This window comes from Hippopotamus amphibius, chromosome 1 (assembly GCF_030028045.1).
Source record: "Hippopotamus amphibius kiboko isolate mHipAmp2 chromosome 1, mHipAmp2.hap2, whole genome shotgun sequence".
Lineage (NCBI taxonomy): Eukaryota > Metazoa > Chordata > Mammalia > Artiodactyla > Hippopotamidae > Hippopotamus > Hippopotamus amphibius.
The window spans coordinates 145,476,258-145,499,776 of NC_080186.1; the positions used below are offsets into that span (position 1 = coordinate 145,476,258).

Sequence of the window (23,519 nt, forward strand, 5' to 3'; positions counted from 1 at the left end):
AACTAAAAGATCCCACTTGCTGCAACTAAAAAAAGACCCTGCACGCCACAATGAACATCCCGCACACAGCAACAAAGATCCCATGTACCGCTACTAAGCCCCAGCATAACCAAATAAATAATTAAAAAAAAAAAAAAAAAAAAGGTGTGGAGAGGAAAAGATGGCGGCGAAGTAGAGAGACGTGGAGTGCATCCCTCCCCACAGATGCATTGGGAATGCACGGAAGGACGCAGTAATTCTCACAGAGAACCAGCTGAACACCAGCAGACGGCCTCAGACACCGGATGGGACTGCGGGGAGCCCGACATAGCCGGTAGGGAGGCATCTACGAGGGCTCAAAGAGGGTGAAGCGGCGGAGCTGTGGCAGATGGGAGGGAGTGAGAAACATTCGGAGGGTCCGCAGCGCAGCTCAGCGTTCCCGGACCAAGACATCGATCCGCGGCTGAACGGAGGGTCCAAGAGCGGGAGTGTGGGAGCAGGAGAGCTGGTTCAGTGTGGGAAACATTGTTGCCGGTAGGGTGACGGACCGAGAGGACAGGAGGGAGGAGGCCCGCGGAGAGGAGTGCCCATTCCTGAGAGCTGCCCGGCCATGATGGCGGCTGGAGGCTGCAGGCTCACTGGCGGCTGGGAGGAGCCACGCGCATAGCCTCTCTCTCTCTCTTTCCGTGCCTCTGCAACAGGCAGTGGAGAGACCCCCTGCGGGCCACCTAAGGCGCTCAGGGATAACAAGTACCCTCAGGCACTCGGGTGGGGCTAGATTAAAACCCCTTGCAACGCCAGCAGCAGGGAGGCTGCCGAGAGGAAAAAAAAAAAAAAAAGAAAAGAAAAAAACCCCCGAGAGAGGCCCAACTCCAAGACTTTCTGTTTACGCCTGAGCCACCGGCGCCCTCTGCAACAGGCACCTCCAAGCCTGACTGAGACATCAGTGCGCCACTGCTCACTCCCTCCCAGGAGAAGGAGCCACTATTGTACCCTCTCCCTCCCCACACACTGACGCTTACAGATGAACAATAAAGGAACCTCTGCTGGTCACAGAATAACGCAAAAAAACCCAAGGACAAGCAACCCCAAAAGTTTGGACAACCATGAGGAAACAAAGAAACACCATGCAGGCAAAGGAGCAGGAAAAAAACCCACAAGACCAAATAAATGAGGAGGAAATAGGAAAAATGCCTGAAAAGGAATTTAGAGTAATGATAGTAAAAATGATACAAAATCTCGATAACAAAATAGAGAAAGTACAAGAAACAGTTCATAAGAACTCAGAAAAACAAACAGCAATGGATAACAAAATAACTGAAATTAAAAATACTCTAGATGCTATAACCAGCAGAATGACTGAGGCAGAAGAACGAATAAGTGAGTTGGAAGATAGAATGGGGGAAATAACTGCCACAGAGCAGGAAAAAGAAAAAATAATAAAAAGATTAGAAGACAGTCTCAGAGACCTCACTGATAACATTAAGCGTACCAACATTCGAATTATAGGCATCCCAGAAGAAGAAGAAAACAAGAAAGGGTCTGAGAAAATATTTGAAGAGGTTATAGTGGAAAACTTCCCCAACATGGGAAAGGAAATAATTAACCAAGTCCAAGAAGCACAGAGAGTCCCATACAGAATAAACCCAAGGAGAAATACACCGAGACACATATTAATCAAACTAATGACAACTAAACACAAAGAAAAAATATTAAAAGCAGCAAGAGAAAAGCAACAAACAACATATAAGGGAAAACCCATCAGGATAACAGCTGACCTTTCCACAGAAACTCTGCAGGCCAGAAGGGAATGGCAGGATATCCTGAAAGTCCTGAAAGAGAGAAACCTACAGCCAAGAATACTCTACCCAGCAAGAATCTCATTCAGATTTGAGGGAGAAATCAAAAGCTTTCCAGACAAGCAAAAGTTAAGAGAATTCAGCACCACCAAACCAGCCTTACAATAAGTGCTAAAGGAACTTCTGTAAGTAGGAAACACAAGAAAAGGAAAACACCTACAAATACAAACTCAAAACAATTAAGAAAATGGTAATTGGAACACACATGTCAATAATCACCTTAAATGTAAATGGATTAAATGCTCCAACCAAAAGACACAGACTGGCTGAATGGATACAAAAACAAGACCCTTCTATATGCTGCCTACAAGAAACCCACTTCAGACCAAGGGATACATATTGACTGAAAGTAAAGGGATGGAAAAAGATATTCCATGCAAATGGAAGTCAGAAGAAAGCTGGAGTAGCAATACTCATATCAGACAAATTAGACTTGAAAGTAAAGACTATTAAAAGAGACAAGGAAGGACACTACATAATGATCAAGGGATCCATCCAAGAAGAACATATCACAATGGTAAATATCTATGCCCCCAATATAGGAGCACCTCAATACATAAGGCAAATGCTAACAGCTATAAAAGGGGACATCGACAGGAACACAATTATAGTGGGAGACTTGAACACCCCACTTACATCAATGGACAGATCATCCAAACAGAAAATAAATAAAGACACACAAGCTTTAAATGACACATTAGACCATCTCGACTTAATTGATATTTACAGGACATTCCATCCAAAAACGACAGAATACACGTTCTTCTCAAGTGCACACGGAACATTTTCCAGGATAGATCACATCTTGGGTCACAAATCAAACCTCAGCAAATTCAAGAAAATTGAAATCATATCAAGCATCTTCTCAGACCACAACGCCATGAGACTAGATATCAATTACAGGAAAAAAACTGCAAAAAAGACAAACACATGGAGGCTAAACAATTCACTCTTAAACAACCAAGGAATCACTACAGAAATCAAAGAGGAAATCAAAAAATATCTAGAAACAAATGACAACGAAAACACAACAACCCAAAACCTATGGGATGCAGCAAAAGCAGTTCTAAGGGGGAAGTTTATAGCAATACAGTCCTACCTTAAGAAACAAGAAAATGATCGAATAAACAACCTAACCTTACACCTCAAACAACTAGAGAAAGAAGAACAAAGAAACCCTAAAGTGAGCAGAAGGAAAGAAATCATAAAGATCAGAGCAGAAATAAATGAAAAAGAAAGGAAAGAAACCATAAGAAAAATAAATAAAACTAAAAGCTGGTTCTTTGAGAAGATTAACAAAATTGATAAACCATTAGCCAGACTCATCAAGAAAAAAAGGGAGAAGATGCAAATCAACAGAATTAGAAATGAAAAAGGAGAAGTAACAACGGACACCTCAGAAATACAAAACATCATGAGAGACTACTACAAGCAACTGTATGCCAATCAATTGGATAACCTGGAAGAAATGGATACATTCTTAGAAAAATACAATCTTCCAAGACTGAACCAGGAAGAAATAGAAACCATGAACAGACCAATCACAAGTACGGAAATTGAGGCAGTGATTAAAAATCTCCCAACACACAAAAGCCCAGGACCAGATGGGTTCACAGGCGAATTCTATCAAACATTTCGAGAAGAGTTAACACCTATCCTTCTCAAACTCTTCCAAAATATTGCAGAAGGCGGAGCACTCCCAAACTCATTCTACGAGGCTACCATCACCCTGATACCAAAACCAGGCAAAGATGTCACAAAAAAAGAAAACTATAGACCAATATCACTGATGAATATAGATGCAAAAATCCTCAACAAAATACTAGCTAACAGACTGCAACAGCGCATTAAAAAAATCATACACCATGATCAAGTGGGGTTTATCCCTGGGATGCAAGGATTCTTCAATATACGCAAATCAATCAATGTGATACATCATATCAACAAATTGAAGGATAAAAACCATATGATCATTTCAATAGATGCAGAAAAAGCTTTTGACAAAGTTCAACATCCATTTATGATAAAAGCTCTCCAGAAAATGGGCATAGAAGGAAATTACCTCAACATAATAAAAGCCATATATGCAAAACCAAAAGCCAACATTGTTCTCAATGGAGAAAAACTGGAAGAATTCCCCCTAAAAAGAGGAACAAGACAAGGGTGTCCACTCTCACCACTATTATTCAACATAGTTTTGGAAGTGTTAGCCACAGCAATCAGAGAAGAAAAAGAAATAAAAGGAATCCAAATTGGAAAAGAAGAAGTAAAATTGTCACTCTTTGCAGATGACATGATATTATATATAGAAAACCCTAAAGACTCTACCAGAAAACTGCTAGCACTCATTGATGAGTTTAGTAAAGTAGCAGGATACAAAATTAATGCACAGAAATCTCTTGCATTCCTATACACTAACAACGGAAGAGCAGAAAGAGAAATTAAGGAAACTCTCCCATTCACCATTGCAACCAAAAGAATAAAATACCTAGGAATAAACCTGCCTAAGGAGGCAAAAGATCTGTATGCAGAAAACTTTAAGACATTGATGAAAGAAATCAAAGACGACACAAACAGATGGAGGGACATACCATGTTCCTGGATTGGAAGAATCAACATCGTGAAAATGTCTGTACTACCCAAAGCAATTTACAGATTCAATGCAATCCCGATCAAATTACCAATGGCATTTTTCACAGAACTAGAGCAAGAAATCTTACGATTTGTATGGAAACGCAAAAGACCCCGAATAGCCAAAGCAATCTTGAGAAGGAAAAATGGAGTTGGTGGAATCAGGCTTCCTGACTTCAAACTATACTACAAGGCCACAGTGATCAAGACAGTATGGTACTGGCACAAAAATAGAAAGGAAGATCAATGGAATAGAATAGAGAACTCAGAAGTAAGCCCAAACACATATGGGCACCTTATCTTTGACAAAGGAGGCAAGAATATACAATGGAAAAAAGACAGCCTCTTCCATAAGTGGTGCTGGGAGAACTGGGCAGCAACATGTAAAAGAATGAAATTAGAACACTTCCTAACACCATACACAAAAGTAAACTCCAAATGGATTAAAGACCTACATGTAAGGCCAGACACTATCAAACTCCTAGAGGAAAACATAGGCAGAACACTATATGACATCCATCAAAGCGCCATCCTTTTTGACCCACCTCCTAGAATCATGGAAATAAAATCAAGAATAAATGAATGGGACCTCATGAAACTTAAAAGCTTTTGCACAGCAAAAGAAACCATAAACAAGACTAAAAGGCAACCCTCAGAGTGGGAAAAAATAATTGCCTATGAAGCAACGGACAAAGGATTAACCTCCAAAATATACAAGCAGCTCATGAAGCTTAATACCAAAAAAGCAAATAACCCAATCCACAAATGGGCAGAAGACCGAAATAGACATTTCTCCAAAGAAGACATACAGATGGCCAACACACACATGAAAAGATGCTCCACATCACTAATCATCAGAGAAATGCAAGTCAAAGCCACAATGAGGTATCACCTCACACCAGTCAGAATGGCCATCATCACAAAGTCTGGAAACCACAAATGTTGGAGAGGGTGTGGAGAAAAAGGAACTCTCCTGCACTGTTGGTGGGACTGTAAATTGGTACAGCCACTATGGAAAACAATTTGGAGGTTCCTTAAAAAACTACAAATAGAACTACCATATGATCCAGTAATCCCACTCCTGGGCATATACCCAAAGAAAACCATAATCCCAAAAGAAACATGTACCATAATGTTTATTGCAGCACTATTTACAATAGCCAGGACATGGAAGCAACCTAAATGCCCATCAACAAATGAATGGATACAGAAGATGTGGCATATATATACAATGGAATATTACTCAGCTATAAAAAGGGATGAGATGGAGCTATATGTAATGAGGTGGATAGAACTACAGTCTGTCATACAGAGTGAAGTAAGTCAGAAAGAGAAGGACAAATATTGTATGCTAACTCACATATACGGAATCTAAAAATGGTACTGTTGGACTCAGTGACCAGAACAAGGATGCAGATACAGAGAATGGACTGGAGAACTCGAGGTATGGGAGGGGGCGGGGGGTGAAGGGGAAACTGAGACGAAGCGAGAGAGTAACACAGACATATATATACTACCAACTGTAAAATAGTCAGTGGGAAGTTGTTGTATAACAAAGGGAGTCCAACTCGAGGATGGAAGATGCCTTTGAGGACTGGGGCGGGGAGGGTGGGGGGGGCTTGGGGGGGGGAGTCAAGGAAGGGAGGGAAGATGGGGATATGTGTATAAAAACGGATGATTGAACCTGGTGTACCCCCCCAAAAAATAAATAAAAAAAAAAAAAAAAAAAAAGGTGTGTACATTTGTTAAATGTGGGAGTATTTCCTCTTAAAGGAAAAAAAAATAAATAAATGCTTATTGCACTAAATTAAAACAATAACTTACAGTGTACAGTAAGAAATAGAAGACTCCTACCCCTGGCCCCTGCCTCCATCACACCTCACAGAGGTAACCACTCTTCTCAGCTTGTGACTATTACGTTTATAACTAAACAAAGTTAAAAAAAAATGGATATGGGAAATTAATAGTAATATGCTGGAGCATAAAAACATCTGGAACGTAAACACACTGAAATGTGAACGGTTATCTTGGTGTGGCACTGTGGTTTTGTTTACTTTTTTCTGCACCTGTTTTCTAGCAATGAATTTATTTCAGTTATGCAATAAGAAAAGCAAAATTAAAGAACACAGACTAAAAAGTGGAAGAAGGAGATAGAGGGGTCAGGTATGGAGCTGGAACTAAAACAAAAACAGAAACAAATGCTAACAGAGCAATCTGCAAAGCTCAGTGGAGCAGCTCTCTGGACCTGAGCATGCAAACTGTGAGGATCTTGGGTTCCTGTCTCAACTCCTGCAGTAGCTGTAGCTCTGAGGTTATCTCCCTCTCGAGGACTCAGTTTCCTATCTGCAAAATGTGGGATTGCACCAGATCAGTGGTTCTCAACAGGGGGAGGTTTTGTCTTCCGAAGCAATATTAGGCAATATCTGGGGACATTTTTGGTGTCACAGCTGGGGAGGTACTACGGGCATCTGTGGGGCAGAGCCCAGAGAGGCTGCTCAGCACCTTGCCATGCAGAGGACATGCCCCACAACTACAGAGTATCTGGCCCCAAATATCAGTGGTGCTGATGTAGAGACACCTTCCCTGGATGGCCTCTGACGGCTCTCTCACATCTGACCAGCGTTCAGTTCTGTGAGCTTGGGCCTGAACTGTCCTCACCTCCTGTAAAGATAAGTAACGCTCTCATGACCAACCAGTACAACCATGACTCACTCAGCTATGAGGAGGAGAACGTAAAGAACAGGGCCAAAGCAGGGAGCACTCTCAAGACCTGGGCCGGAGGCCCTGCAGCGAAAGGCAGACAGAAGGCCTGTCTCCTCCCCAGGAACTCAGGCCCTCCGTCATTCCCATAAATGAATAGGGCCCTCTCCTGGTGTGTACTGGCATAACAAACAATGGGCTGATGGCTCGAAAACCACACAAAATTTGAACAAAAACTTGGTGATTGTGGAATATTTCCCTTATGATTTCTCAGGGTACAAGAAACTAGAGCAAATACTAGTCATTAGTAACAGAATTTCCTTTAAAAACACCACAGCCTTATAAGTAGATACCTAACAAATGGCGGTCCATTTCTGATTCGATTCAACTAGTATTTATTAAAAGCCCGCCATGACCCGCCCTTTGTGAACACTTCATAAATGACAGACACAGCATTACCACTGCAGCCCGGGGAGAAAGAGGGCTTTTCAGTCATGTGGAGACAACTTGGAAAGAAATAAAATTGGATTTCTACCTCCCACTCAACACAAACATTAATTCCAGGTGAATGATAGACTTAAAGGTCTGTTACTCCTGGAAAGGCTGAACTCTAAAACTCTTAGAACATATCTTCATGACTTAAGAGTAGGGGAGATTTGTTTGAACAAGTCACAAGATCATCAATCATAGAGGGAAAAAGAAGAGGTAAAATACAATAAACCTTAAGAACTTCTGCTCACCAAAAGACATGCCACAGAAATATACTTGTAATACATATATCTACAATATATACATCATGCCTACAAGTCAATAAGGAAAAGATAACTCAGTAATAAATAGGCAAAAATATCAAACAACATTTCACAAGAGAGGCTGTCCAAATGGGAACACCATATGGGAAGAGGCTCAGCACCATCCAGTCATCAGGGAAATCAAAACCATAGTGAGATATCACAACACAGCCTCCAGAAGGCTATGAACGAAAAGACAGACAAATCCAACTGTTCTTGAGGATGGGAAGAAACTAAAAGTCTCAAGTATTGCTGAATGGGAGTATATTTTGGTACAACCACCTTGTAAAGCTGTTTGGTAGTTTCTACTGAAGCTGAACATACGCCATTCCACTACTAGGTATTTTCCAATAAAAACGAGAGCATGTATCTGCCAAAAGAAATGTGTAAGAACACTCACGATCTCTTCATTCATGATGGTATCAGACTAAACAATCCAGACATCCATGCGCCGTCAAACGGATGACTCACCCCGTCTGTGCAGTGAGAATACTGCGTATTCCATACACAAATAACCCTCGAACACAGGGGTGTGAACGGTGTGGGTCCACTTTTTCACTGATATTTTTCAATCGTAAATACTGCAGTACTATAAGATCCATGGTTAGTTGAATCCACTGATTGGAACCGTGGCTACGATACGGCAGATACGCAGGACTGATTGTAAAGTTACTCACGGATTTTCGGCTGCGCAGAGGGTAGGCACCTCTAACCCCCACGTTGTTCAAGGGTCAACCGTATTACTATATGTTTGTTAGACCTTCATGAAAAACACCAAGCAAACAAGCAACCCACCCCACAGGTATATGAGTTCCTGGACTGATACTGCACCCTAAATTTTTTTATAAGCACTGAACTTGAAGAAAATATATCTTTGTCCAGGCGATTAGGCTTTTCAATTCATATTCCTTCCATCTACAAATCCATGATATATTAATAATCTGTTTTAAAGAAAGGTAAGCCACAGAGTAAGAGAAGGTATCTGTAGCATATATACCAATATGGACCCCCCAAAAGGACAGAACTCTGCAAACCTATTAGAAGACAACACAAGAGACGAGTGGGCAAAAGGCTTCTCACTTGGTACTTTTCAGTATCCTTCCAATTTTTCTGAAACTATGATATACTATTCATGCCTTTTAAATTAATTTTTAGTTCAATGGTAATACATGACTATATTTTCCTAGTAAAAAATTTGAAATTCCATATACGGCAAACATCCTTGTTGACCTCTAATCCTAGCTCCCTCGCTGAAAACCTAGAAAAGAATAAATGAATTACTTGGGATGATTTTCCTAGATTTCTATTTTTCAATGCAGGGTTATTTTGTTGGTTTTACTTTGTTTATTTTACTTGCATGGCATCATAATGTGTGTCTTGTTTTGCAACTCACTTCTCATAACTCAGTGTTATGTCTTTCACCATTTATAATGTTGTTTGTACGTAATTCTTTTTGACTGTTACACAGTCCTCCGTAGGACAGATGTTCCAGTTTAAATCGCCCTTCCTCTGCAGACATACACTAAGATTATCTCCTTCCTCCCCTACCATCTTCCTTCCTTTTTTTATTTTTGTTATTAGTTCTCCTATTTAATGAGAACAATGTGTCATTTAAATATTTAATTCCAGCTTCATCAACTAAAAAGCTCCTGCCTCATTCTAATCTCAGAAAGCACTGTCTTAGCTTGGGGATTTCCCCAGTTGTCTAAGTAGAAAGCAGAGCACACAGCTTTGGGGATTCCTGATTCTCACTACCCACCCACATCCCTCCAAGGACTGGGATCAGAACTGGAAAACTACGCTTTTGTTCTTTCACCTCTGCTGCTGATGTGCTGTGTGACCTCAGGCAAGTTGTGCCCTCTCTGGTTATCTATTTCCTCACTTAGGCATAGAGGGGGTTGGGACATATTTACTGTTGGGGTCTCTCTCAGCTCTAAAGGTCTTTGATGTGAGTGTCCTGTTGTCCTCAGTGGTATGTGCAACTGACCACCCAGGCAGCAATGCCTGAGACAGAATTTTCCTTTCCTTACGGCCCCATCCGCAGGCTGCCTCTTGGGGTCTGTACAGGGGAAGCTAATTGATGCTCCTCGTGATAGGCAGTGCTGATGAGAGACACCAGGAACTGAGTGAGGCCTCAGGGACCTGCCCCACTTCCATGTCTCCTGGTGCTCCTCTTCCTGAGGCCTTGAGCAGTTTCTCCTACATATCTTATCCCTGTGACTTTTGAAGGCTACATTGCCATAGCAACCCGGTCCACTGAACCATGTTAAAAACCTGTTACCGTGAAGAGGAACACTTAGCTGTCTCGAGAGTCCATTTAAAGGGGAACAGAGAGGCTATTACTCCATGTAGAGGAAGAGCAAAACAGGCTGTGTTCAGAGACCGTCGGGTGGGAAGGGTCTGAGAGAGCAGCTGGTCCACGTCCCTGGCTGCAGGGATGGGGACATGGAGGTGTGGACTGAGCTGGCTCACTGCAATTCGCACGGTTACAGGCAGGAATCCTCTCGGGCTCTTATTCTGAGTTCTTGCTCTTACTGCTTCCTTCCCACCTCTCTCCACCTTTGTTCCATCTCCTTCCAAATTCCTTCCTTTTCCTGCCCCTCTCCCTGTGCCTCCTCCCTCCAGGAGGACCCTTGGACTGGACAACTACAAACAGCCTTGCCCTTCATTCACCTTCCAGCTGCTGCTTCTCCCTAGAGCTAAAGGGCCTTTAAAAAAGTAAATCAGACCCCCCACTCTCCATCTCACAGCATCCTAAGGTTTCCCGCGAGGCTCACACGGCCCAGGACTGAGGCCACCCGCCTCTCCCACCTGGGCCACTTTGCCTCTTCAATTCAGCTCACTCCAGGGTTCTCTCCATTTCTGAAAGACATCAAGCTCCATCCTCTCCAAAAACAGCACAGTCTTCCCGGCACGCATGACTCTCCAGCTCTCCTGTTTCCCTGTTTACTCTTTCACATCACGTACCATCTGCATTCACATCTCTGGCTGTTTACTGACTCAATAGTCTCCCGCTCCGGAATAAAAATGGTAATAATTTGCCTGTCTTATTCATGGCCATTTACTCACCACTCAGGGCTGCACCTGGCAACAAGCAGGCTGTCAATACCCTCCCGCTGAATGTGTGTGCAGACAGAGCAAGGCAGGAACGGATGCTGGAAGATGTTCCGGCTGTGTCCTGAGAGCCATGCAGCACCCCTCTGCCTCTCCTTCCACTGTGCCGGCTGTACCAGTTACCCCGAGACTGGAGGGCTGGGCCCACCTGCGGACGCCTCGTGGGCCCACAGCAAAGTGGAGAGCACTGGGAGGATGTGGAGAGCACAGCCTCTGTGAATAAGCCACGAGGGCTGGCCTGGTGGGAAAGGGCGTGCTGGTTCCGTGTGGTCCCAGGAGGTGGAAGCACAGGGACTCGTGCTTTTTCCCATTACGATAATGCCGATCAATCATTTAGCTCTTACTGTATGCACTGTACATGCCTTATCTCCTTTCAGCCTTTAAACTGCCCTGCAGCACAGACTCAGTCTTCCGTCACAGCAAATGAAGACAACACTACGTGCCCTTTCCTTAGTCTGCAACAGCTGTCCTTGGTTTTCCACCAGGCCGAGTCCTGGTCGTCCTCCAGGTCTCCTCCTCAGAGAGGTCCTCCCTCACCCGCAAGACCACACCAGGTTTTAGGTTCCCACCAGGCCGGACCCGGCACGCACCGCTCACAGCACTTGCTGTGACTGTCTGTAAACACATCATTTCTCTGTCAACACGCTTCAGGGCAGGTCTGCCCTCCACCATCCAGGGCACGAGGCGGGGCCCGGCTACCGCTGCATCCCCCACGCAGTGCGCGGCCCGGGGCAGCCAGGAGTTGTCACGGGTCTAGTGAGGGAAGGGAAAACCCAGGCTCCGCCGGGCTGCTGAGGCCCTGCCACTAGCGGAGCGGGGCCGAGATCGAACCCAGGCCTGTCTGACTCTGGGGCCTGCTTCCCCTCCGTGCCCGAATGGTCGGCGCGATCTGAATGGAAGAGAGAGGCGTGTGGGCCCGCCCTGGAAGAGCACAGAGCTAAGCTGCAGGGCTCCTGGTTGGGTGCGCTCGAGGGGCCTCAGGCATCTGTTGGGGTGCGGGTCCCTTCCAGCCCGGAGATGCCCCAATCCCTCGGGGCTCAGGACTCACCAGAGCTTGCTCGATAAGCAGGCAGAACAGGATGGCGTTGCCCACCTCCCTCAGGCTCTGGAACACGTCGGTTTTGAGCTCTGCGTACTCGATGATGTCCTTCAGCTGGTGGTGGAAGAACTCTAGGATCCCTGGGAGATGCAGGGGGAGGGTCAGCCGGAGGTCCGTGCTCAGCACTGTATCTGCAGTATCTCCTGTAATACTCGTGATGATACCACGGACGAGGCACTGATACCCCCGTTTCTGATGAGGCTCCGAGAGGGTAAGCGGCACGTCCACGGCTACGTGGGGCAGCCAGGAATGAAAACTAGAGCTTTCGGCCCCAGCCCGTCCCTACGCTGACTCACACTGACCCAGCGCCGGACATCTTGATACTTAGAAAAAACACCTGGTACCAAACTCATAGTCTCCACCTTTCCCAACCACCCCTACCGGCCAGGCCCCAAATTCAGTCCACGTGCTTTCACTATTAGGGAAGGAAAGGCTAATTTCTCTGCCCAAGAGTTGAGTGGCAAAAGCTCCAATTTCCTGACTTACCTTAGAAATGCCACTTTATGCCATACCTGGGGCATCAGCCTCCTCCAAACAGGCACGTGGAGGGAAGAATGAAGGTGTGCTGAGCTAAGGAAGACCTTTACAACTAAACCTTGCTACTGAGGATTGCACCGTTCTCATGTCTGCAGACCTTGTCCCGCTTCCTGGCAGTGCTGTGAAGCGGGCCCAGTGGGCATCCTGTGCTTTCACTGATGGAAGGTGATAGTATTGCTCAAGGGATGACGAAGGGTCCAAAGCCATTTAGTGGCAGAGGGAGGGCACAGACCCAGCGCTCTGACAGCTTGCTGCCACGTTAGAGGAGCAAACACTTCAAGGCAGGTGGCCAGAACACCCTTCCCCCGTGGGACGGGTCTGAATTATTTTCCTATCACCACACCCCACCGCTGGTTCCCCGTCACCGACCTGGGGAGCCGTACTCATGCCGGGGCAGGCGGCATATCTTGGGCATGACCTCAATCAGTGTTTTCACATACTGGAGAATGGTCCCTTGGAGCTGACAAAAGAAGAGTACAAGATGAGTGAAACCAGCCACTGCTGCTGCACACGTGCATCTCGGAGCCGAATGCTGGGCTACTGGGGTGTACGGGGATAAGTGCTGTGGACCGAATATCTGTATTCCCCCCAAATTCATCTGTTGAAACCCTAATCCCCAGTGTGATGGTATCTGGAGATGGGAAGGAACTAGGTTACAAGGGTGGAGCCCCCATGATAGCATTAATGTCCTCATAAGAAGAGAGGGGACAGAGAGATGTTTCTCTCTGCCACGTGAGGACACGAGAAGGCAGCTGTCTGTGAACTACGATGCTGGTCCTCACATGCTGGTACTGTGATCCTGGACTTCCAGCTCCAGAACTGTCAGTGAAGCTGCCCAGTCTACGGTATATTTGTCACAGCAGCCTGAGCTGCCTAGGACAGTAGGGCACTGCTCCTTGAGAAGAGAGACAGGCTCTCTCCTAAAGGTAGGGGGTAGCCTCTTTGCCCTCTGTAAGGCAACACGAGTCTTTGTAGGACAGAAAAGGGAACGTTCTCATCATTACCTTGGGCTTATAGACTTCAAGGATGGCAGTTTCTAGGCCTGGGGTCCTTCCTGGGGTTGCAGTACTTACATGAGATCCAAACTAAGGTCTAAAATGAAATGGGGCCAGGGAGCTATGAAGACTGAGCCATTACCTAATTTAAGCATGAAAAATACATGGCACATTCATGCTTCCAGTGTCCCAGACAGACATCTTTAATCAATTACTACATTTTCCTATTTAACTCTAAATTTAGCTTCACAACCTGGAACAACCCCTGGTTATGCACAGCTGCTACCAGAGGCCTGCAGTTAACAGGTGAATCCTGTTTGCTCGTCCTGACATGGGTATGCATTACTTTATTTCTCTTTTGTCATCTCAAACCTTCAAGAAAATCTTGTTGAAATGTTTCAGCCTTGCTGCAGCAGCGTCCTGGGGAATTAAGTGGAAGTTCAGACGGCCATACTTGGGGTGGACATAGAATGGTGGCAAAGGTCTACAGAATTCCCTTGAGGCCAGTGGAGTATTGGTAGCACCCGTCCTTAAGAATTCCCAAGGGCGAGAAGCGTGGTGATTGATTAGAAATGTCTGCCCTGGGTATGGGAGGGAAAAATGGCAGCACGTGTCGTGAATCTGCCAGGCTCAAATTAGATAATGCAGCACAGGAGTTGGGTATGAGCAGTCATTTGTAGGCCTTAAAGTCAAAAATCAAGATTGCTGAGTTCAGTTAGCCAGTACGAGGAGTGAACTCAGCGTCAGAAAAGGAGAGACAAAGCCGCAGGTCAGAAGGTGCACTGAAATATTAGAGCAGTAGGTGAGAGGAATCAGGGGATAAGGGCAAAGGAGTCCCTGGGTGATTCCCATAGACAGAGCTGAAGAGCCTGTGACTTGATTTTCCAGGCGAGGTAAAAAGTGAAAGCAGGCTTCATTCCTCTCAACCCCACTCAGCCCGTTCCAGGCCCCCTTCCTTACCAAGCTCTTGACGATCTTCAGCAGTTCCTCCATGACCACAGCGATGCCCTGGTAACCTAGGAGTCTGCAGATGGTCTTGAAATGAGGAGGCCCCACGAAGTTCCTATAGGAGCTATAGATGTGGCTGTAGGCAATGTTGAGAGGCTGGAAAACAGGGGATGTGGCAAAGTCAGCGACAGAGAATTGAATGGACATTCTGTGAGTCCTGGCAGGAGGCGTTTCAATAATAGAAGGGATAGAAACTTGACATCCTTGCTCTCTCACTGGGGACCCTGATGAGTACATTTTTCAAGATGCTAGTAGAGAGTGGTAGTCAGTGACCACAGGATGGAGCAAAGGTCCTCAGATGGGGCAGCAGTTCCCTAACAGAAGAGCAGAAAGGGCCTCCAGGCAAATATCTTTTTTACAGGACTCATGCTACCCACGACTGTCCACGCACAAACCAGGACTTGCACAAATTGAGGCACAAGGTGAGGGTACAACAGATGACCTTCTTTCTCTAGAGGCATTTTTGGTACTAGGAACAGGCTGGAAGAACCATGTGAAAACTCTATAGCTGATTGAGCATTGCCTTCTTTCTACTTTGAGGTGCCTCCATCCAGCACAGGATGGGGTCTTGGGAACCCAAGGTTTCCTGGGAGGCAGGAGACCTCTGCTGAGTGCATGGGAAAATCACGTAGGCTTTTTGAGCCCGTTTCTTCATCTATGAAATGAGGGGGTTGGATTAAAACAGTGGTTTTGTAACTTTTCGAGTAGCGATTAACAAAAAAAAAAGATGTCATGGAAACATGTATGTGAAACAGACAAAAGCAGAGCTGCTCTGATTGGGTGCTGGTTGGAGGCCCAGAGCCCTGGCCTCTGAAGGGCCACCTCCATTACCCTCTGGACCCCATGAGACACCCTCGCTGAAGTAGTGCAATCTCTTCAAGATCTTTCTGTCTGAGAATATAGGACCAAAATAAAGGACTCAGTTGGTCTCAGCTGGTGAGACACTAAAGTTATCATTGACTTTGTTTTGAAATGCTGCCACTTACGGAGTGCCTCATGCCAGGCTTCATGAAGCCCTCCAAGTGCATTTTCATTTAATCCACACAACCAATGTATGTGATCCATGACCCACACAATTCCTGGCCCCATTTCACAGATGAGGGAACTGAGGCTCAGGGTGGTTAAGTAGCTTGCTCAAGGTCACACAGTTCATAGGTAACTGGGCCCTGATCTCCTGATCTGAACCCAGGTGGGTGTGATTCCAAAATCCATGTTCTTAACCTCTACCTACAATGGTGAACTTTGGAAGCTGAATTATTACAGAAACTTTTTTTTTTTTTTAAAGAAAAAACTTCACTTCTAACCTTAGTTCAGAGTATAGTTTTCCTACCTGGAATTGTAAAAATCTTGTACATAGAACATGCAAATATGGACAGACCACATCTGATATTCTATTAGCTGAAATTCCCTATTAGCTGGTAATGAGAAACCCTACATGAGTTAAATACAAATTGTAATGATGCTTTTGGAGTTCTGCAAGATTCTCAGCTCCCTCTGGAGCCACCAAGGGAAGATTTAATTATGTTCAGTCTAGGTTTTGCATTAAGTATGTTTTACTACATACGAATTATTCTAAACTTTACAAAACAAGCATCACAATTATAGTAAGTACCCTTTAATAATGAGGATACATGAGGAACACAATTCGAGCACCCACCAACAACAAGAATTCGTGAGGAATCAGAACACCCACTCATCCAGCAGGTTGGATAATAGTTCTCTTGGTAAACTGATGTCTATATATGGGGAGGCTTGGAATGTGAGAAAGCAGCATTTTGCACTCAACACTGGTGTGCTGTCACAGCAAAACTCTGCCTGAGCCTGGGGGAGGGAAACCTTGTAGGTAGTTACTAAAGATTTCTAAGTGGTATGGGGTAGGAGTGGTTTATGTAAGGAGGGAAAATATAACTGACGAAAAGCGTGATGTTCACTGAGGTTGATGGTCAGCAAATCCTGGAGTATATGGACTGCTGAGTCTGATTTAGTCAACTGTGGGGCCAGCCCATGTAATTTTCTGTGTATGGAGCAAACCATTTTGCCATCTCTGTAACAGGCCACGCTGCCAAACAGGGCTGGGACCAGGAAGAGCTGCGTGAGGCGCTAGGGCACACGTGGTAGTGAGTGCATCTTACTGCTGCCCCGTAATTCAAGTGCCACTCTGTAGTCTCCTGTTTCCTCTCCAGGAATGAGGGGTGTAAGACAAACACCAGACACACCATGGCGTACCTCTGGTAGGGGAAGGAGAGTGACTAGAAAGGGGCATGAGAGAACTTTCTAGATGATGGAAATGCCCTACATGTTGACTGGGCTCTTGACTACACACATGTATACATTTGTCAAAATTCATGAAACTATACATTCACTTACTATCTGTGTATGTTATTGACTGAATGGTTGTGTCCCTCTCAATTCTTATGTTGAAATCATAACCCCTTTTGTGATGGTATTAGGAGGTGGGACCTTTGGGAGGTAATTAGGTCATGAGGGTGGAGTCTCCATCAATGGGATTAGTGCCCTTGTAGGAAGACACGGGACAGGGCTGCCCTGCCTCTCCCTCCCTCCCTCCCCGCCACCCACCCGCCTTCATCACATGGGATACAATGAGAAGAAGGCTGTCTGCAAACCAGGAAGTGGGCTCTTATCAGACACTGAATCGGCCAGCACCTTGATCCTGGACTTCTCAGCCTCTAGAACTGTGAGAAATCATTGCTGTTTAAGCCAGCCAGTTACTGTATTCTTGTTACAGCAGCCTGAACTAAGACAGTGCACTTTATTGCTTATGACTATACCTCAATAACAAAAGTAAGTTAAAAATCCCACTGGGCTATATCACACCCCAATTTACTCCCAACATTTGCTTTCAAAGATTAAAAAATATGATTTGAGTTTCCGCCCAAAGAGGGCTGCAGCTTGAGCCCGCAGGGGCACACGACAAGGATGACTGGGCTGTGCTCACCGCCCTGAGGGGGACCTCATGGACTCATCCCCCAAGAAAGCTTCCTCCTCAGTCCCCACCCACACCTGGCACTGGGGCCTCTCCTCTGACCCCAGTAAAGCTCTGAGCACGTGCGGTCTTTTTTCAAATATCCTGTGAAAGGAGCTTTTGAGCAGCAGGGAGCTTTCAAGTGGATGTCCCCGGAGGGGGCAGAACGCAATCAGCTGCTTTTCCCCCCCTCTGTGTGATTCTCCGACTTCTTTTCTTGCTTTGTCTGAGTCCAGAGTTATTTACTGGGGTGGGCACACCTGAGTTCAAATTCCAGTTCCACAGATGATCTTGAGCAAATTACTTAAACTCTCTTAGCCTTGGTCCTCCAGAAGTAAAGATAATAATACCAACTCTGGTAGGGTTGTAGGAGATTTAAATGAGAAGAAGTACATAAAGCGCTTAGCATGGTGCCTGGCATCCTGGAAGCACTCACTGAAGTAACAGCCCTTCATAATGCTTCGTTTTGGTAATTTGGTAAGTAAAGATGACAAAAATACAGCTTCCTGGTCAAATTTCCCCCAGCAGCTTTGGCTACAGTCATGATTCTCTGAATGTGGAGAGGAGAGTATATCTGTGGGGTGCAATTTCATACAACACCATGTATACCCCCTACATGGGGATGTGACAGAGCGGAGACCGGCTGAAAGAACACACCAAATAATGCAGATCTTGCTCAATATTTAGACCATTATAAAAATGGGAGCTGTCCAAAACAGACTGAGCTGGGTAGGGATGGAGAAATATGACATAGGGGTGTTAGAAGGGAGCCCTGCCTGGGACAGAGGGCTGGGATAGATGTGTGCTTAACTCCCCTCCGAAGTGCAAACTCCAGTGCAGTCTTCTGGGCGCTCATCTTTCTTAGCAGTCTCCTTAACCCCCACTCCCATCCAAGGAGCTTCTAATACAAGTTTCCCTTAGCACTTCCTGGCAAGCACAAATGAAAATACATTTGGGTAGATGGAAACTGTTCAGCAGCTCTCCCCAGTTCTAGGAAGCGAAAAGAATTTTGGAATAGTTTTATCACGCACACGACCTAAAAAAAAATCCCCCTTACAGACCCGCACAAAGGAGGCCTCTTGCTGACATTCCTCCATCACTCTTGGATTCTGGTCTGGACCATTCAGGCCTCAGCTGATGGCCCAAGCTCAGGAAGGACCAGCATGAAAGGAACAGAACTCTAATCCTCCTTCTAAGTGAACAAGCTCCCCTCATTCCCTCCCCCCACCCCCATCCCCCCAAAAAACACACCACACCCATGCAGGAGGAAACACACACACACACATGCTGGAAAGTACATGCACACACACCCCCGCAAGGCACCCATCTGACCTGCTGGCTCAATAGGAGGCTGGGCCCTATTGAGAAAATGTGGGAATATGGGAGCCGGGGCATTTTCTAAGGTTTGGCAAAGAAAGACAGGAATGCAACGTGACTTGAGACACTGGAAACCTGCTACAGTCCTCAATTAATCCTGCTAACAGACTCCAGCTACAATCAATGTCTGCCTTTAGAAACTAACGATGTACCCTGTTTTTAGGATGCCTCACTTAAAATCAAACTTGGTTAAATTCATCCTGCTCAAAATAGATACCTTTATGAGATCTCAAGAAACAATCCTGGTTCAGGGATTGGAGCCATATTATCAATGTGTGACACAGATGCACATTTTTTTTTTAAAGGCAAAACAGTGTTTTAAGGAGAGAAAAAATAAGTTAATAAAGCCTCTGTCTTTCACCAGATGGTAAACAAGGCCAGCCACTCCCAACAGTGAGGCCTATTTATTTGGCAAACTGAATTTACAAGCAATTTGCATCTCTGCTTTCTGAAATCACAGTTGCTGTTTTCAGAAATCCCAAGAGGAATTCAAACAGTTTCTAATTTCCTGTTTTACTTACAATTTCTCTAATGTTCCTCGAGCATTGTGAATATCATCAACCCACCAACACAAACGCAGCTCTCTAACTCAGAGAGGGAGAGAGCTGTAGCTCCACTCTAAAATCTTCAGGTAAATGAGGACACAGGTAAATGAATAAAACAGTAACGTCATCCTTGTTGGAAAGATCACAGAGTAAGAGGGTTTAAAGGACTGATAAATCCTGAGTTACAGGTTCAAATCCATTGCGAGGGAGTTGGTAAAACTGCTGATGTTCTGTCTGTCTCTTCTTGACGTCTGGTGAGCAGTAGGGCTGGGTCTCCAACGCTGGGGTTCCTTCTTGGTCTTCTCAGCTCAGAGGTTGAATGGTCCAAGAGGGCTGGAGTAGAGACCTCCAGAAATGATGCTCCTCCCTTTTTCTGTCTTCTGAATAAAGTCCTTAGGAGAAGGCATGACGGAGAACAGGAACCAAGCCCTCCTGTTCAGAGATACCCTAGCAACACCACAATCCCTAGACTTGCTAAAATTTTTGGAGGAAGCCAATGTCACCACTTTTTAAATCGTCTGTATTCATATGATGATACACGAGCGTATCGTAATTCTATGTTTATGAATGTCTTTACATAACAACTCCTTTGTAACTGCCCAACTGTATTGGTTTTCCACAGCTGATGTAACAAATTACCATCAACTTGGTGGCTTAAAACAACAGAAATTTATTCTCATAGTTCTGGAAGCCATAATCCATAATCGGTATCACTGGGTCAAAGTCAAGGTCAACATGGCCACACTCCCTCCAGAGGCTCTAGGCAAGAATCTGTTCCTTGCCTCTTTCAGCTCCGGTGGCTGCAGCATTCCCTGGGTTGTGGCTGCATCACTGCAATCTTCAAATCCTTCTACTGAGATTTGGTCTTTTCTTCTCTGTGTGCGTAGCCTTCCTCTGCCTCCCTCTCAAAAGGACACGAGTGATGGCCTTTAGGACCCGTCCTGATAAACCAGGATAATCTTCCCATCTCAAGAGCCTTCACTTAATCACATCTGCAAAGCCATTTTTCCAAATAAACATTTCCAGGTGCTAGGATTAGGATCTGATATCTTGGGGGGACATAAACAGCCTCCAACACCCAGTAAAGCAGGTATCGATACAATCATCCCTGTTTAACAGAGGAGGAATCTAAAGCCCAAGGGAAATGACTCTGCTGAAGTGAAATACAAGATGATATTCTGCCATATTTACCAATGGCCAAAATAACAAAATTCTCCTGGACTGGGGGATAAATGATGTTGTGTAGCCTGCGAGTGGTGCCACATGGACATGAGAATAAGGGTGGGGGGCAGCAAATCAGGTGGTGCTGCGTGGGGCCAAGGTAAACTCCCCTGCTCAGGCTACATGCATAGTGCTGGTGCCCAGGTATAGAGCTGGCTGGGATGTGTCCAGTTTGCTGCAGCAAAGCACTGGGCCCTGAATCCCAACGATGATGGCTTAATGGGAGAGGCATTGCAAGTGCATGACGAATTTCCCTGAGGACACATCAAGGCTCACACAGGGGCACCGCTTAGATACCGATGACCACACCAAACAAAAAATCACACCAATAATCTCTAAAGACCAAAACATTATTGGGAAATTACTGGTATAATTTAAGGAATGATTTGTGCCACAATCTGCATCACTTGGAAGGCTCTTTTATGACAGAATCTCTACAATTTACTTAGAGAATAATATTTTTAAAATTTCAACTCGTATGCTAATTTCGGTTCCTAAACCAGTTGCTAAAGGTTTTTTTACATTTAATATTACCCCTAACCCTAAGTGACAGAGCTCCTAGGCAGGGGTACTTGGACTCCAGACTCTGGAAGAGGAAACCTTGCTGACTGTATTTCTCCAAATGTAGTTGATGTTTTCCCTGCTTCTGTTGCCTACCTTGAGGTGTCTGGATGTTTTCTCTGAGATGAGATCTTTTAGTTCCTTGCCTGTTCCCATCACTCTGGAATCCACCAAATTGCAAAGTCCTGTCTAGCTCTCTGAGAAGTCAACCACAAGGCAAAAAGCTACTGTTGACCACCAATGACTGAAGATCGGCCCAGCAGAATGGCATTGTTTCAGAGAGGCTGGCTAGGAGCCTGGGCTCTGGACTGACAGACCTTGGCAAAGGGTCCTGCTCTGCCACAGCCTGGCTTTGTGATACTGGTCAAGTTAGTTAATCTCTCTCTGAGCCTCAGTTTCTCTCTTTGTACAATGGTGATAAGAGGGCCTACCTCAAAGAGTTCCCCAAGGGTAAAATGAGAAAACACATTTTCTCATGCACTAAAATATTGAGTGGTTATTTCTGAGTTGTATGAGTTTAATTGCTGTCTTTGAACTTTTTGATACCCTTTATGTACAAGGAGCATAAACATTAAAAAAAAATAAAGCTGTTTTAAGAGGAGAAAAAGGGAAGGAAGCATCGTGAAGAGTGCAAGCCTTGTCTATTACAGCCTCTGGATGAAGCTACGACCAGCTCAGGAAATGGCTCTGACCCACAGACCTTTTCTCCTTAATAATAACAGCTACTATTCCTAAGCTCAGCACTGCAGAGATGGGTTTTTCTCACTGCTACAACATTATCAGGCGGGTGGTATTGATATCTGCCTTTTACAGAAGAGTTAACCAAGGCCTAGGAAAGTCAGAAAATTTGTCCAAGGCCATAGAGGCAGGATTTGAACCCAGCCTGGGGATTTCAATCAGCTTTGGGACCAAGGTGTGCCCTCTCACTGTCCCTTCACTGCCACCTTCAGGGAGGGTACAGGGACCCTGATCTCGGCTGGTTTCTTCGGGCAGTGATTTACTACTGGTGTAAACTGGCCTGACAGCTGAAGAGGCTGCCACTCTGGTGACTGCAGAAGAGTCTTCCCTGAAGGTGGAGACAGTGAGCTTGGCCAGGGTGCGATCTCCTGAGCCAAGTGTCCCCCAGATGATCTGTCTCAGCCACAAGGGCTCACTGGCTCCTCCGGATGCTGCTGGGGAAGGGTGACGCCCCAACAAAGCAGGGTGAGCCCTGGACTTGGAGTCAGGGACCCGGATTCCACTCTTGGCTCTGCCACTAAACAGTCACCCGGCCTGAGGAAAGCCATCCTTTCTCTCGGGATCTGTGAACCACGGGGGCTTCTAGGCCTCACATTCTCTGAGTGTCTCAACTTCTCAAATAAAAACCTCAGTGTGAAAAACTGCATCCAGGAGCATTAAAAATAAATTCTCATTTTCAGTGGCAAAGGACTGACCTCCATCTCCTCACTCCACAGGTTCCCTAACACTGGTATTTTTATTCCCCTCAAAATAACCTTTTCAAAAGGCATCTGCAAGCTACTGCATTGGCCCTTCTGTGGAGAGGATGCTTTCAGGCTCTGCAGGGAGTCGCCATTAGCAGGGTTACAGTAGATTCTAGACAGATGCCTGGGAAGACTGGATGCCACGGGAAGCACAGAGCGAGTGTCTAACTGAGGGACACTGGGCACCCTGAGACCCCACGCCGCACAGAGACCCTTGGCCTGGGGAGGGTTTGTGACTCACCGGGCAACTCTTTACAACTTTTAAAAAGATGACTTTTAAAAACAATTTGTGTTTTGATGTAGAGAACAAACATATGGACACCAAGTGGGGAAAGCGGGGAGGGTTGGGGGGGAATGAACTGGGAGATTGGGATACCAAATTGTACACTCTAAATATATGCAGTTTATCGTATGTTAACTGTATCTCAATAAAAGTTCTTAAAAAACAAACAAAAAAGAATTTGTGTTTTATTATTGTGTTATATGATTCAGGTCTAAATGCATCTGAGCTAGGGTTGCTGTAAGAAATTACCACAACGTGGTGGCTTCAAACATTACAATCTCTCACAGTTCTGGAGGCCTGAGATCAAGGTGCTGGCAAGGCCACGCCCCCTCCAAAGGCTCTAGGTGAGAATCCT

At 45.3% G+C, this 23,519-nt stretch overlaps 1 protein-coding gene across 1 annotated transcript in view; it reads right to left on the reverse strand.

Annotated features, from left to right (window-relative positions):
• The window catches only part of CYFIP2 (cytoplasmic FMR1 interacting protein 2), a 114,740-nt gene that overhangs the window by 32,699 nt on the left and 58,522 nt on the right, over positions 1-23,519 (reverse strand). The window contains exons 23-25 of the mRNA XM_057730110.1: positions 14,666-14,809; positions 13,080-13,170; positions 12,123-12,253 (exon numbers count right to left, since the gene is read on the reverse strand). Of these exons, the coding sequence (XP_057586093.1) occupies positions 12,123-12,253; positions 13,080-13,170; positions 14,666-14,809 (366 nt within the window). The remainder of the gene's footprint in view (positions 1-12,122; positions 12,254-13,079; positions 13,171-14,665; positions 14,810-23,519) is intronic.